Source organism: Cyanistes caeruleus, chromosome 1 (genome assembly GCF_971803275.1).
Source record: "Cyanistes caeruleus chromosome 1, bCyaCae1.hap1.1, whole genome shotgun sequence".
Lineage (NCBI taxonomy): Eukaryota > Metazoa > Chordata > Aves > Passeriformes > Paridae > Cyanistes > Cyanistes caeruleus.
The window spans coordinates 98,671,765-98,684,035 of NC_141701.1; the positions used below are offsets into that span (position 1 = coordinate 98,671,765).

General features: G+C 38.0%; 1 protein-coding gene across 2 annotated transcripts in view; it reads right to left on the reverse strand.

Annotated features, from left to right (window-relative positions):
* VPS41 (VPS41 subunit of HOPS complex) overlaps window positions 1-12,271 on the reverse strand; it is a 106,266-nt gene that overhangs the window by 17,307 nt on the left and 76,688 nt on the right. For both annotated transcript variants that reach the window (XM_023919543.2, XM_023919542.2), the window contains 8 exons: window positions 10,356-10,417; window positions 9,426-9,507; window positions 5,476-5,568; window positions 4,863-4,990; window positions 3,806-3,950; window positions 2,518-2,559; window positions 2,360-2,410; window positions 951-1,088 (listed from right to left, as the gene is read on the reverse strand). In XM_023919543.2, coding sequence (XP_023775311.1) covers window positions 951-1,088; window positions 2,360-2,410; window positions 2,518-2,559; window positions 3,806-3,950; window positions 4,863-4,990; window positions 5,476-5,568; window positions 9,426-9,507; window positions 10,356-10,417 — 741 coding nt within the window. The remainder of the gene's footprint in view (window positions 1-950; window positions 1,089-2,359; window positions 2,411-2,517; window positions 2,560-3,805; window positions 3,951-4,862; window positions 4,991-5,475; window positions 5,569-9,425; window positions 9,508-10,355; window positions 10,418-12,271) is intronic.

A 12,271-nucleotide genomic window follows, 5' to 3' on the forward strand; every position in this document is an offset into this window, starting at 1 on the left:
CTAAACTAGTGAATGTAGTTTGAGGTAATGGTTCCAACAAATCCCAATTCTCCAATGCTAATAACCTATTTTTCAGTAGACAAAAACATGCAAAACAAGAGAGGTACCAGGAACAGTATTAGTTTGCTTTGGAATGTTAACCATGTAAAATACAACATTCAATATCACACTTGAAAACTACTCCACTGTCATCATTATAGCTGCATATGGATAGGCAAGGTCTGCTCTGCTCAACCATTAACAGCAATAAATACAAATAATAAAATACTGACCCATCTAAATTGGAAAACTTAGAAATTCCATTAATTTCACATTAATTCAAGCAGGGGAAACAACTCAAGATTGGCTTTAGCTTTATGCATTTTATAATTTGCCAAGAAAGAGCAAGGAAGGAAAACAGAAAAAAATACAAAAATATAAGAAGATGGAAACCTGGTACTCTGTAAAACCCCAAGTGCCAAGCCAAAGTGCAAAGAAAAAATACTTTTAGCCCTGTTAGTTCAGTAACTTATTTTGTGTATATATATTATTAAAGAGAAACTTATGCCTTACAATAAAAAGATAGAATAACTGCAGTTACAGCTACTGGTTTTTCAAGATCTAACACTGACAACTGCTAGATTTGGCAAAATGATTTTCAGTTTCTTGAAACCATAATGTATTGTTCAGTCAAGCACTGATGAGTAGATATGTTGTAGCTACACACCAAATGTGAATTCAGAACTTCTGAATGAAAAATACCCATTGATTCCTGCCCTGTGAGCTGAGAGATGAAAGTCTCAGGTGTCATCAGCTCTGCAAACCGAACTGCAGGTGATGGCCACAAACTCAAAGGATCCCTCATATTGGCAGTAGAGGGCAGTACCAGACACAGTTTGAAATTCACTAGACTACAGGCTACAGATCAGACATAATAATCAAGGACCTGTGTTTAGATTTTTGGGGCTTACCTTCTCCAGTGGGCAGTGTGTGCTGTCTCTGAGAAATGGAAGTAAGTTTGGTCGATCATATTCAGCATAAAGGCTGATCTGTTTCTCATGATATCGCTGGCCTTTATGGTGGTCTCTTTTGAAAAGCTTGTGTAAATACTAGGAATCCAAAAGAAAAAAAAAAAAGTCAGAATTCAAGCCCACTTGCTCAATATTATTAATGGAATCATAGAAACTCCTGAGTTGGAAGGGAACCACATAGATAATCAAATTCCAAATCCTGGCCCTTCACAGGACAGCCCTAGGAATCACACCATGTTCCAGAAAGCATTGTCCAAATGCTTCTTGAACTCAGCCTTGATGCTGTGACCACTTCACCAGAGTGGAAACCTGTTTCAGTGCCCAGCCACTCTAGTGGGAAAAACTTTTCCTAATATCTAACCTAAACCTCCCCTGAAACAGCTTTGTGCTATGTCCTTGGGTCCTGTCACAGGTTGTCAGAGAAGAGATCAGTGCCTGCCTTGACAGTTCCCTTGTGAAGAAGGTGCAAATAGCTACAAGGACTCCCCTCAGTCTCCTCTTATCCAGGCTGAGCAAAACCAAGTGACCCCAGCTGCTCTTTGTACAGCTTCCCCTCTAGACCATTCACCACCTTTGTTGCCTTCCTCTGCATGCATCCCTTCTGTAAACTGACAGTCTGTCAGCTGCCTTTGCAAAGCTCTTGGGCTGTGGACTGCACTTGCCATAGATCTGCTTCCCATAATCAGATCTCTAACCCATAAACCACATCTCTACTAGATGAATACCTGAGCCCTATCTGTGACCAAGAGCAAGTTAAAACTTCCCTCTCTAATACAGCCCAAGCCCACTGTCACACATTATGAGGGGTCACACTATATACTCCACTGACAGCATGTTCATACCAAAGGGGAACTTCTGGAATAGCAGTGCGGACCCACAGCCTTACAGTGATATTGTAATTCTGTACAAAGAAGAACAATTCAACAGTGTATGGAAGTTACAGCTCCAGAAAGACAAGCAATTCACTTTATCTGTGGATCAGCAAAACATTTTAGAGCTGCACCCACCAACCAACTGCATTTTTGGGTAGGGAAAAAGAAGGAATAAAAGCAAGAATTAATTGACCAGAAAAGACAAATGCCTACAATGCAGTGCAAAGGAGATGTTAGTAAGTATGTATTATGTTATCAAATTCTAACAGGTACATATTTTAAGATCATTTAACTACTGTAAAGATGCTACGGCCATGCTAAAGAGGAAACTGCCAGAAGTAGCCACTTTGCCTCTGATCATTTATGACATTTCAGTGTCAGGTGCACTTTGCAAAAATAAACACACCTGTAAAAGGTATGTCCAGCCAAGAGTTTATTCAGCTCAACTTGAAATCAACAGAATGCAAGAATACTTACCACATGCTGTAACTCAGGCCTGTTTTCTAATTCTTCAACAACTCTGTCAATCTGAAAGAAAACAAACCTGTGATAGACATCACATTTACAAGACTGAAAGGAGACCAGGTAATAAAAGCTAGCAGTGGACTGCCATGCCATGAACTTGTCATACTCACAGAAATTTTATCTTCATTATCCAAAAGCATGTCTACCGCTTTCTACAACAGAAAAAGAGAACTCAGATAGGAAACAGGTATACATATTTTCTCATACTCTATATAATATTATGCTTGTTCACTGATGGGTGTCAGATAGATATTGCAGACCTACTCTTTTCGGCAACAGAAATTCAGAGAACAATTTACATAACAGCAGCATACCTTGACAGCACAGCACTGCATTCTTCCAGAATACTTCTCCTAAGTTTCCTCACTAATAGCAATAAATGCTGTGCACTGACACTGCAGGTGACATATGCCCACTGAATCATCATCAATCACAAAAAGCCACTGCTGAACAATGTAGAAATACTATTTGTTCCATCACTGAAGGGAACTACAGGGTGATGACTACGTAAGAAACACACAATTCAATCTCTCTCACAACTGGATTCCTCCAAACTACCTGCACACCAATACATTAATCATGCAAACAAGACCATGTAAGCCACTCATTCACCAGAACTCAGGTTCTGCTTCCTCTTTCGAGAGCAAACTTTTGCTTCAAAAAATACCAAGATATGGCTTGATATTCCTAAAAATTCCTGGTATGACTTATTCTATTGGATTAAAAAAATTATACTTTTTTTTCTCCATGTAGTTTAGGATGGGCATACTAAAGATGATCACCAACAGTAGTGATCCATATTTTAGCTGCAGTGCTTAAACAACTACTGCACTGAAAAAAGAGATCTACTTGGTTATCACCAAAACTTGTTTGCTCAGGTTTTATAGCCAGCTGGAAAGAAAGAAGATAGAATTCAGCATGGAATTAACACTTCCTGATTTTTGGAATTTAGGTTAATAACCTTGCAAACTTTCAGAAGCAGATTAATTGACTGGTGAAAGGAAAATGGTAAGTACATGTAATATATGCCTACATAAATTCACTCTCTCCTTTCTTTGGCTTACAGAAAGAGTAACATGGTGAAATCATACTCTGTGTGAAATGATATTTAATGTTGTAACTTGAGAATGACAACAATCTCAAATGATGTGGACACTCACTTTTCTCATTGAGAGTGACAAATGGAAATGGAAAGGAAACACAAATGGAAATATGAAGGGAAAAAATAATCTTGGGTCAATTACTTTGCAATCTAGACAAACAATCTTCCTTACCTCAGAATGTATCCAGATGCAGCAAACACACACTCTCCTCAACACCATCTTTAGCTCATTTATTTTTAATCTGTTAAATTATATCTAGAGGAAAGTGAATATAAAATCATTAAGATCACCATACCTCTGAATCAAAATCCATGAGCAGAACAATTTTGTCTCTGATAGAACTGAAGAGATTGTGTTTGTGGATCAACTGGAAGACATCTTTGTGCCTCAGAGTTAGGTAGATTTCTAGGGCTCTGCCATAGCGCTGATCATAAGTGTACCTGATAAAAATAGGATTATAATACATGTAATGTTACATACTTAAGTGTAGGAAAATCACTTATGAGAGAAAATACAAACATACTCTAGTACGTAAAACACGTTAGGATACTACTTGATTTTATAAATATCTAAATAGAGCTGTGATTAATTTTTGTAAAAGGGAAGAAACTATCAGGCAACATTAATTTCACCTCTGTTTATACTGGCCTTCATTTGTGTTCTGACCTGTAGAAAATTTCTGAATTTTCATTTTCCATTTTCAACTCACAGGGGAAGACACACAAAATGCTAGCCTTTCAATTCATAGAAACCAACTGGAACACTCTTCAGAGCTAAAAAAACATTGTACTCTTAAAACTTTCAGGCAGATTGTAACATAGCAATAGACAGTAAGTCTTCTTTCTTCAAAGGTGCAGTTTGAAAATAACAGTATTCAAGCTGAGAAAATCAAAGAGCTTTTTCCCTGTAGTGACCAAGTGACCAAGAACCAGATCAGTTTTGGCACATTTTCTAGTCACATATTTCCATCCATGCAGTAAACCTAAATACACTTCTTAAATAGTGGGCAAAACCCCCCACCATTTTATTTTCACATGGGTAATTCTGAAATGCACACTTCAGAAAAGATGTTTCCTCTGACAGCATGAAGAGGAATGCTAGCTATTTACTTTGGAAAGAGGAGTAGGAAATCCAATCTCATGCTTAACAGTTTGCTTTCATAGTCAATGTGAACTTTACAAGGAAGGGTAAAGAATTGCTAAGCTGTGCAATCAGCTGAGTGGAGAGAAAGCCAATACTCTGTAGACTACAGTAAAGAAGATTTCTGTTAAGAGAGCTAAGCAAATGTGGGTAAACTACAGTACGCTATTTTAAATGTACTTTTTGTAACAGGAATTTAAAACTGTACTCACAGTTCTGCAAGTGTTCTTAGCAGAGTCCTGTTCTGTGGATCTTTCTTCAGGTGATCCACTACAGCTTGAACTATGATTGTGTTGTTGTACAGATCTCCAGGCCACTCTTTTATTAGGGTTGCAAACCCCTAAAAGTATAAGAGATTGTAACAGAAATAGAAAGAATGGCCTAAGGAGCATTTCAAAACATCAAAGCTTCAACTAAGCCTCTGAGATAATACCTGCTGTCCTTAACCTTTAAAGAACTTTTACATGCCCACAGACATGTAGTGCAGAACACAGATTTTTCCTTCTTAGAGCGATGTTATTAAGATTTATGAAGCTGAGTCTCTTTAGGTGCTGTAGGCTTTGTGCATCACCTACAACCACTTATGCTACATTACACAAACTAAAAATAACAGTCTAATGAATAATTAATCTCACAGTATTTGCATGCTCTGAGGAACTTTCATTTATTCTCTTAAAATTAAAATTCAACTTTTAAATATCGTCATTATTGTGGAACTGTCCACTGATAATCTGTTTGAATACAGAGAGAATTTGCTGGCAGAATTCTTCCCTGCTAAGGGCCTTTGGCTGGCAATAACTATGTGGACACATCAGGCTGCAGTACCTCATAGTCACTTTCCAAAAATGCATGCAGGACCATTTCGTAGATCAGAGGTTTCAAAACTGGATCTCGTCTTGGCAAGTAACGACTAATTGCCTATAGGAACAAAGAGAACAAAGTGTCAGATGAGGAATGACATATAATATCCTGATATACTGATAGGAAAAAAAAAAAAGTTGTGAAATGAACAAAGCTATACACAAAACATAGTCCCTGATAATCACTGGAAGTCTTATAAGTTCATAAGCAGCACATAGAAGTTATTTACTTTAGGATTATACACACTGGAATTCTATAACTCATTTAAAAGAACTATCATTTGAGAGACAGATGGCAAGACACTAGAATGGGAGACTCAGCCATTGTCCTTAAGGTACCAGTAGTCATTTAGAAAGCAAAACCCATGAAAGATGCCTCAAAAAAACAATGTTCTCAAAATCCATTTGAAGTCTAAGCCTTGTAAAAAGGTATAAGGATTCATTAGCTGAAAAATGTGTTGTTGTGGGTGTCTGGACACCAGGCACCCAACAAAGCCACTCTCTCGCTTCCTTCCACAACTGGACAGAGGAGAAAAAAATACAACGAAGGGTTCATGGGTTAAGATAAGATCCAGGAGGGATCACTCACCAAATACCATCACAGCAAAACAGACTCACATTTGGGACAGTAACTGGATTTATTAATAACCAAACCAGAGCAGGATAATAAGAAGTAAAATAAATATCAAAACCACCTTCCCCCGTCCATGCCTCCTTCCTGGGCTCTACTCCTACACTCCAGAAACACAGGGAGACAGGGAATGGGGATTATGGTCAGTTCATCACATATTGCTCCTCTCACTGCTCAGGTAGAGGAGTCCTTCCCCTTCTCCAGTGTGGGTCTCTCCCACAGGAGACAGCTTTCCACAAACTTCTTTAACATGAGTCCATCCCATGGGCAACAGTTCTCCATGAACTGCTGCAATGTGGGTCACTCTTCCATTGGATGCAGTCCTTCAGGCACAGCCTAGTCCAGCATGGGCTCCTACACGGGCTGCAGATAGATCTCTGCATCCCCTCTGTCCTCCATGGCCTGCAGGGACACTGCTGCCTCACCATGCTCTGCACCATGGCCTGCACAGGAATCTCAGCTCTGGTGCCTGGAGCATCTCCTTCTCCTCCTTTCTCCTCTGACCTTGGTGTCTACAGAGTTGTTCTTCTCTCATATTATGACTCTATTCTTCTCTGGTCACAATCACAACTGTGCAGTAACTTTTTTTCTTTCTTTTTAAATCTGTTATCACATAGGTGTTCCTATCATTCCTGATTGGCCTGGTCTTGGCCAGCAGTGGGTCCATTCTGGAGCTGGCTGGCATTGGCTCTGATGGACATGGAGGAAGCTTCTGCCAGCTTCTCACAGAAGCCATTACTGTAGCACTTCCAATATCAGAACATGACCACACAAGCACAATATATGTGTAATTTTGAATTATGACTTACTTTGGGGTCACCACATTCTATGAAGGGCTATTTTTACATACCCAATTGAAAATTAATTTGAAAATGTATCTCTCCATGAAAAGGGTGAAGGCTTGTTATCTGTAAAGAAGGTGTTAAGGAATTGCATTCCAGCAAGCAGGAGATGAGAAGCTGCCAGAATAAATCAGCTCATACCCTGGAGTTTCAGCATAGCATCTAATTAGCACTACTATTCCATGCAACTAGAGGCCAAGATTATTTCCACCTGCCAAAATAAATCCTACTGCTAACAGCTGTCTGAGGATTGTAGGGTTTGTAGCTGAGGAACCAACACCAGTGAAATTCCTCCAAACACTGAGAGATGTTGCCTGTTGCCTGCTCTTGGCACATGGTACAATAGCATTTTGATACTGAAGTTGCTTGAATAAAGCAGGAGAAAAAACATCTCACTACATTTTAGACCTCTCTTCACAGATATCTTTCCATAACTTCACAGTTATCTTTCCATAACTGCACCTCAAGGCCTTCAAATAAAGATCCTCTTTTATATTACCTCCTTACTAAAATTACCTCAAGTTTCATTTCCAGGTTGGGCAAAAGGCAACATAAGCATGTAACTCCCTTAAGTCACTGCTGCTGGAGGAGGAGAGGGACAGATCACCACAAGGCTCTAGAACCTTGAAGGTGCCACAACTTGGCTCGCGAGAGGACATTCACTGAAGATGAGAGACGTCAAGATATTAAAATGCAACCTTTGGTAGCCAAACAGGACTGCTTACTACAGAACACTCAAAACCCCCCTAAAAACACATGCAAACAAACAATACTCATGCCATAGACTTTGACACTGGGGTATCACTAATTTGTCTGTGCAGGAAGGAAATTTCAAGCCTTTAGTTTACTGTCACCTTAGTTATTGGCAAATTATGCTAGATTTGAGATATCAGATTTCAGGCAACAACTTACTTACATGCAGTGAAAATTCTTCCAAGACAATTCTGCTTTGAAATGAACTCTGTTTCCACATCTTAAATAGTCTACTCATCAGGGCTTACAGCCATTATAGGCCAGTAACAATATGGTGTTTAATATCTGTTAGTCATGTAAGTAGGTAAAAATTCCACACAAGTGATCCCAAGCATTTCAAGGACCCCTTCATTTAGATCTGGCTTAATTTAGTCCATCCTTTATGACACTCAGGCATCTTTAGAAATATGGGGAAAGTTATATGCAATTGAAATAGTGAAATAAGGCAGGCATTTTCTAGAACTGCAATTTGAAGCTGAATAATGTAATGGAGTGCATCTCATGTATTTCTGAGAATTCCTGTGCCTTGGCTATAGGAAGAAAAAAGATATTCTAAAGCCAAAAACAACCAACAATTTAGAAAGGTGGTAATTGAGCAAAGATGTTTCTGCAACAAACCTGAAAATATTTTGATATTTTACAATTTGCTGGATGATGTAAGTGGAAATAAGACAAACATCCCTTCCAGACATTTGCAGCTAAAGAACAAAATGAACCCAGAAGGACTAAGAAGCAGTGTTATCAAAAATTCATCTGTACCTGCATCCAAGTCCTTTATTGGACTGAAATAAAGAAACAGAAACATAGGATTTCATCTTCCAAAGTAGTAAAGAGTGCACCAAACCACAAAGAAGGTTTACTAAAGGCAAGGCTGTTTTTGCACTGGAGTGGCTCTGAAAGAAGTCAGACATTTCTGAAATTTGTAATGCTGAAACACTTTTGGTCTTTGAACAGAATTAAATAGCTCAAAACCAGCAAAGGACTGCATGCTGTGAGATCTTAATAGTATGTCCTTTTTGGCTCATTGAGTTTGAATAGGAAGACATAAAATTCAGACGTAAATGTACACATGTTACCAAAGGGAGTGTGCATAATGTTTTCAATTGGTTTAGCAGTGACAGTACGAGGCTTTATGTCCTGCACAATTTATTAACTGAGACTCTCACATTAAATGTGCACTGTTGTTGCTGGCTTGTGACTAGGGAAGGCACCACACAGCACAGACTGCTCCTCTTCCTCACCACCATTTCTAGCACAGGTCTTCATTGTTGTTTTGCAATTCCTTGACACTTAAAGTTGTGTAGCTGTTACAATAGACCTGGATTTGCCAGAATGACTGGCACCCACAGAGTCTACTTTCCTTAATAATTGGGGTAGGAATTTTAGGACATACTGGAAATGAATTAGAAGTAAATTGGAAAGATGTATTTAACTGTGAGCATCTTTGCAAGCAAAAGCCTTGGGGGTGGGTCCTTCATATGGAGACTGCCAACAAGTAAAATATGTAGCATTATGCCTCCAATCTTGTTTTATGATATATCAATTGGAAAGACAGCTGTCTAGGAACAAACAGAGATCTGAGGCAGCAATACTAGAACAGGGCCATTAAATGTGATGCTTTACTTGGTCAATACAAACAGTAAGTACAACATACAAATAACTTGAGTTCAGACACAGAATTTAACTTACTTTAAGCTGACCTATTTCTTTAAACTTGTAAACTTCAAATTCCCAGAGTTCTGTGTTTTTGCCAAGGATTTTCTGGCACTTTCTGGGAGGAAAATAAAAGAGATGAGAACAAAAGTAGGTACAGAAAGTAATACAAATGTGACAGCATTATTACAAGGATTCATTTCCTCTTCTCCCTATCATGACACTCGCAAAAGTGTCTGACTTTGGCAACCACCGCTTTAAGTAGAGTATGCCAGGTTTTCCTCCTTTCAAACCTTAAAATTTTGTCCATCCAAGAGGACCAACTGCTTATTATGCATTCACCCTTACTGATTAGGGCCATATTAGCTTCCAAAGAACCACAGAATGGTTGGATTGGAACAGAGTTTAAACATCATCTAGTTGAAATCCACACAACATGGGCAGAGATGCCACTCTCTTGGTCAGCTTTAAGAGTGAAGTTTTTAAATCTCAGCTGAGAAAAACTGAACACTTAAAAAGATGTGCTTACACTTACACGTACATGAAAACAAAAACCTTGGGTAATTTCTGATCCTTACTTCAGACTCCCATATTTGACATTTTTATTTATACCTATGCAAAATCAAATTATTTTCTGATGGACTTATGTGCAATGACACACTAATAAACTGAGTTTATCAAAATTCAAAGAAAACCTTAGTTTTGAAAATCTGGTGTGACTGAAAAATCAAGGCTTACTTTCAAAAAGATATGCCTCAATTCCAGTTAAAGTTTACAGTAACTTTTAGTCACTATAGACAAAAAAATATATGGCACTGCAACCTCTATGTTTGGAAACTTCAGAAACTTCAGAACACACAGGAAATCAACATCCACAAATACTTCAGAATCAATAATTTGTTTTTTTGCTTTTTCCCCACACAGACACTCTTTAGCCAGCAAAGAAGATCTTTAATAAGAGGTTACCGAGCAGCAAGGTCATACTCTCCTTTCTCCACCAGGTGATTTATATAGGCTAAGCCAATGTCCTAGAGGGAATAAAAACAGAGAATTAGTTATAAAAGTTTGGAAGTGAACTACTTGACTACTGCAGGAACTACCAAAACAGCAGTGCATACAGCTGGAAAATCAAAGCTCTAAGTGCATGCCCTAATTCACTTTTACAAGTAGGGCCCACAGAACAGTCAATACAAAATACTTGCATAGACTGCTTGCAGGTTCAACTGAAGGTGCTCTTTTAAATAAATTTCATAACCTCACTGATGCTAAGAAGACTACCACCGCTAATTATTAATGATTGTTTGAAATACATAGGTGATCTTGCAGTACTTGAATTAGTTCAAAAAGAAAATCACCAGTCATTGTGTAAGACATGCTCTTTGTCAACAGGAAGTCTGAAGAGGATGGCAAAAAGTTGGTTGAGAATATAAATCCTAGTGCTGCTCAATAAAGCACAGGAATTACTGAGAACTTAGCAAGATTATTATTTATTACATACTAAATTTCCTTTTTCAAAGTTCATCACACAGGTCAGTTTTAAAATGTTTCTGGTAGGCATTTAACACATATTAAAATTCTGGCATGAGCCTCCTAATGATCTCAACACTCATGTCTATTTTGACACAACCCAGTGTACTCACTGCATAACCTAAGAGTGTCACAACTAAAAAACACACCCTTTCTTGAAAGAAAAAAAAAAAAGAGAATAAAAGAAAAAATGAAGCTGTACAATGAAAAAGCAGTCCTTGTTTCTTAGAAAAAATAAACATTTACATCTTCTGAGGCACAACATTTCTTTGATCAATATCAAGGACAGTAATGACTATAGCAGAATATGAACAGGGGTATGCAACAACTTCAACTGGTCAATTTACTACAAAATTAGAAAAAAATTGCACGTACACAATACTTCAGGATTTCATTACACTATAGGAACCACCTACATATTTTCAACTTCATCATTCTCAAGAAAGAGGCCAAGAGAAATCTTCATTCTCCTGTGGACCAGCTTCCCAGTGAGCAGAGAAGATGGATAAAGAAAAGATGTAGATCTGGTTGTTTAGGATCTCTGTGCTCTGTTCAAGAGGTGCAGAGGAGCAGTGATAATTACTGCCATCTAAAAAAATCTCCAAGGCTACCAGACTTGTCAGGTACCCTGAGTGTGGTGTCACTGAACAGTGAGAGCATAAGTTGTTTTAAATCAGTGTACCACTAATCCTTCACTTAGGGCTTGATGTCAACATTTTGTTTCCTCAGCATATTCTGTTGGCTTTTGCTTTAGAGACCAAATTCTCAAAAACTGCTTGTATTTCACTGAATTTAACCATTTATTGCAGAGCAAATTTCTGCAAAGCAAAAGAAAAGTTGCGGGGTATTTTTTATTTGGTTTGGTGATTGCTTGCTTGTTTGGGTTTCTTTTTTCCTCCTAATGCATTGCCAGGACCCCCTTTAACTATTCTTCACATCTTTTGCAAAGGTCATAGAGCAGCTTTGTTAAATACAAACTCTGTGATAGGTAACGGCATGCCATTTAAATCTTGATTCAACTTCTGGACTACATAAGAATAAAAGATTTTTCAGACATACTGATATACAGCATGCTTATTACATCAGTTATCTGGGCAAAAAATTAAACACATCTTCAAACACTTTGTACAAATTTCAATTTAAAGCAACATCAGTATTAGTGAATTTAAACAAAAGCAAACAAACAAGAACTAGAATTAGTATTGCTTTTGTATCTATTACACCATTCCCCCTTTTGTTTTAAACATCAATACTCTTTGTTGCTCTGTGAAAGGGACTGTAAACATGGGAAATAACTCTATGTGAGAAAAGGAGCATCTCTTAAAACTCCCTACAAAACCCTGTCACATGTACAA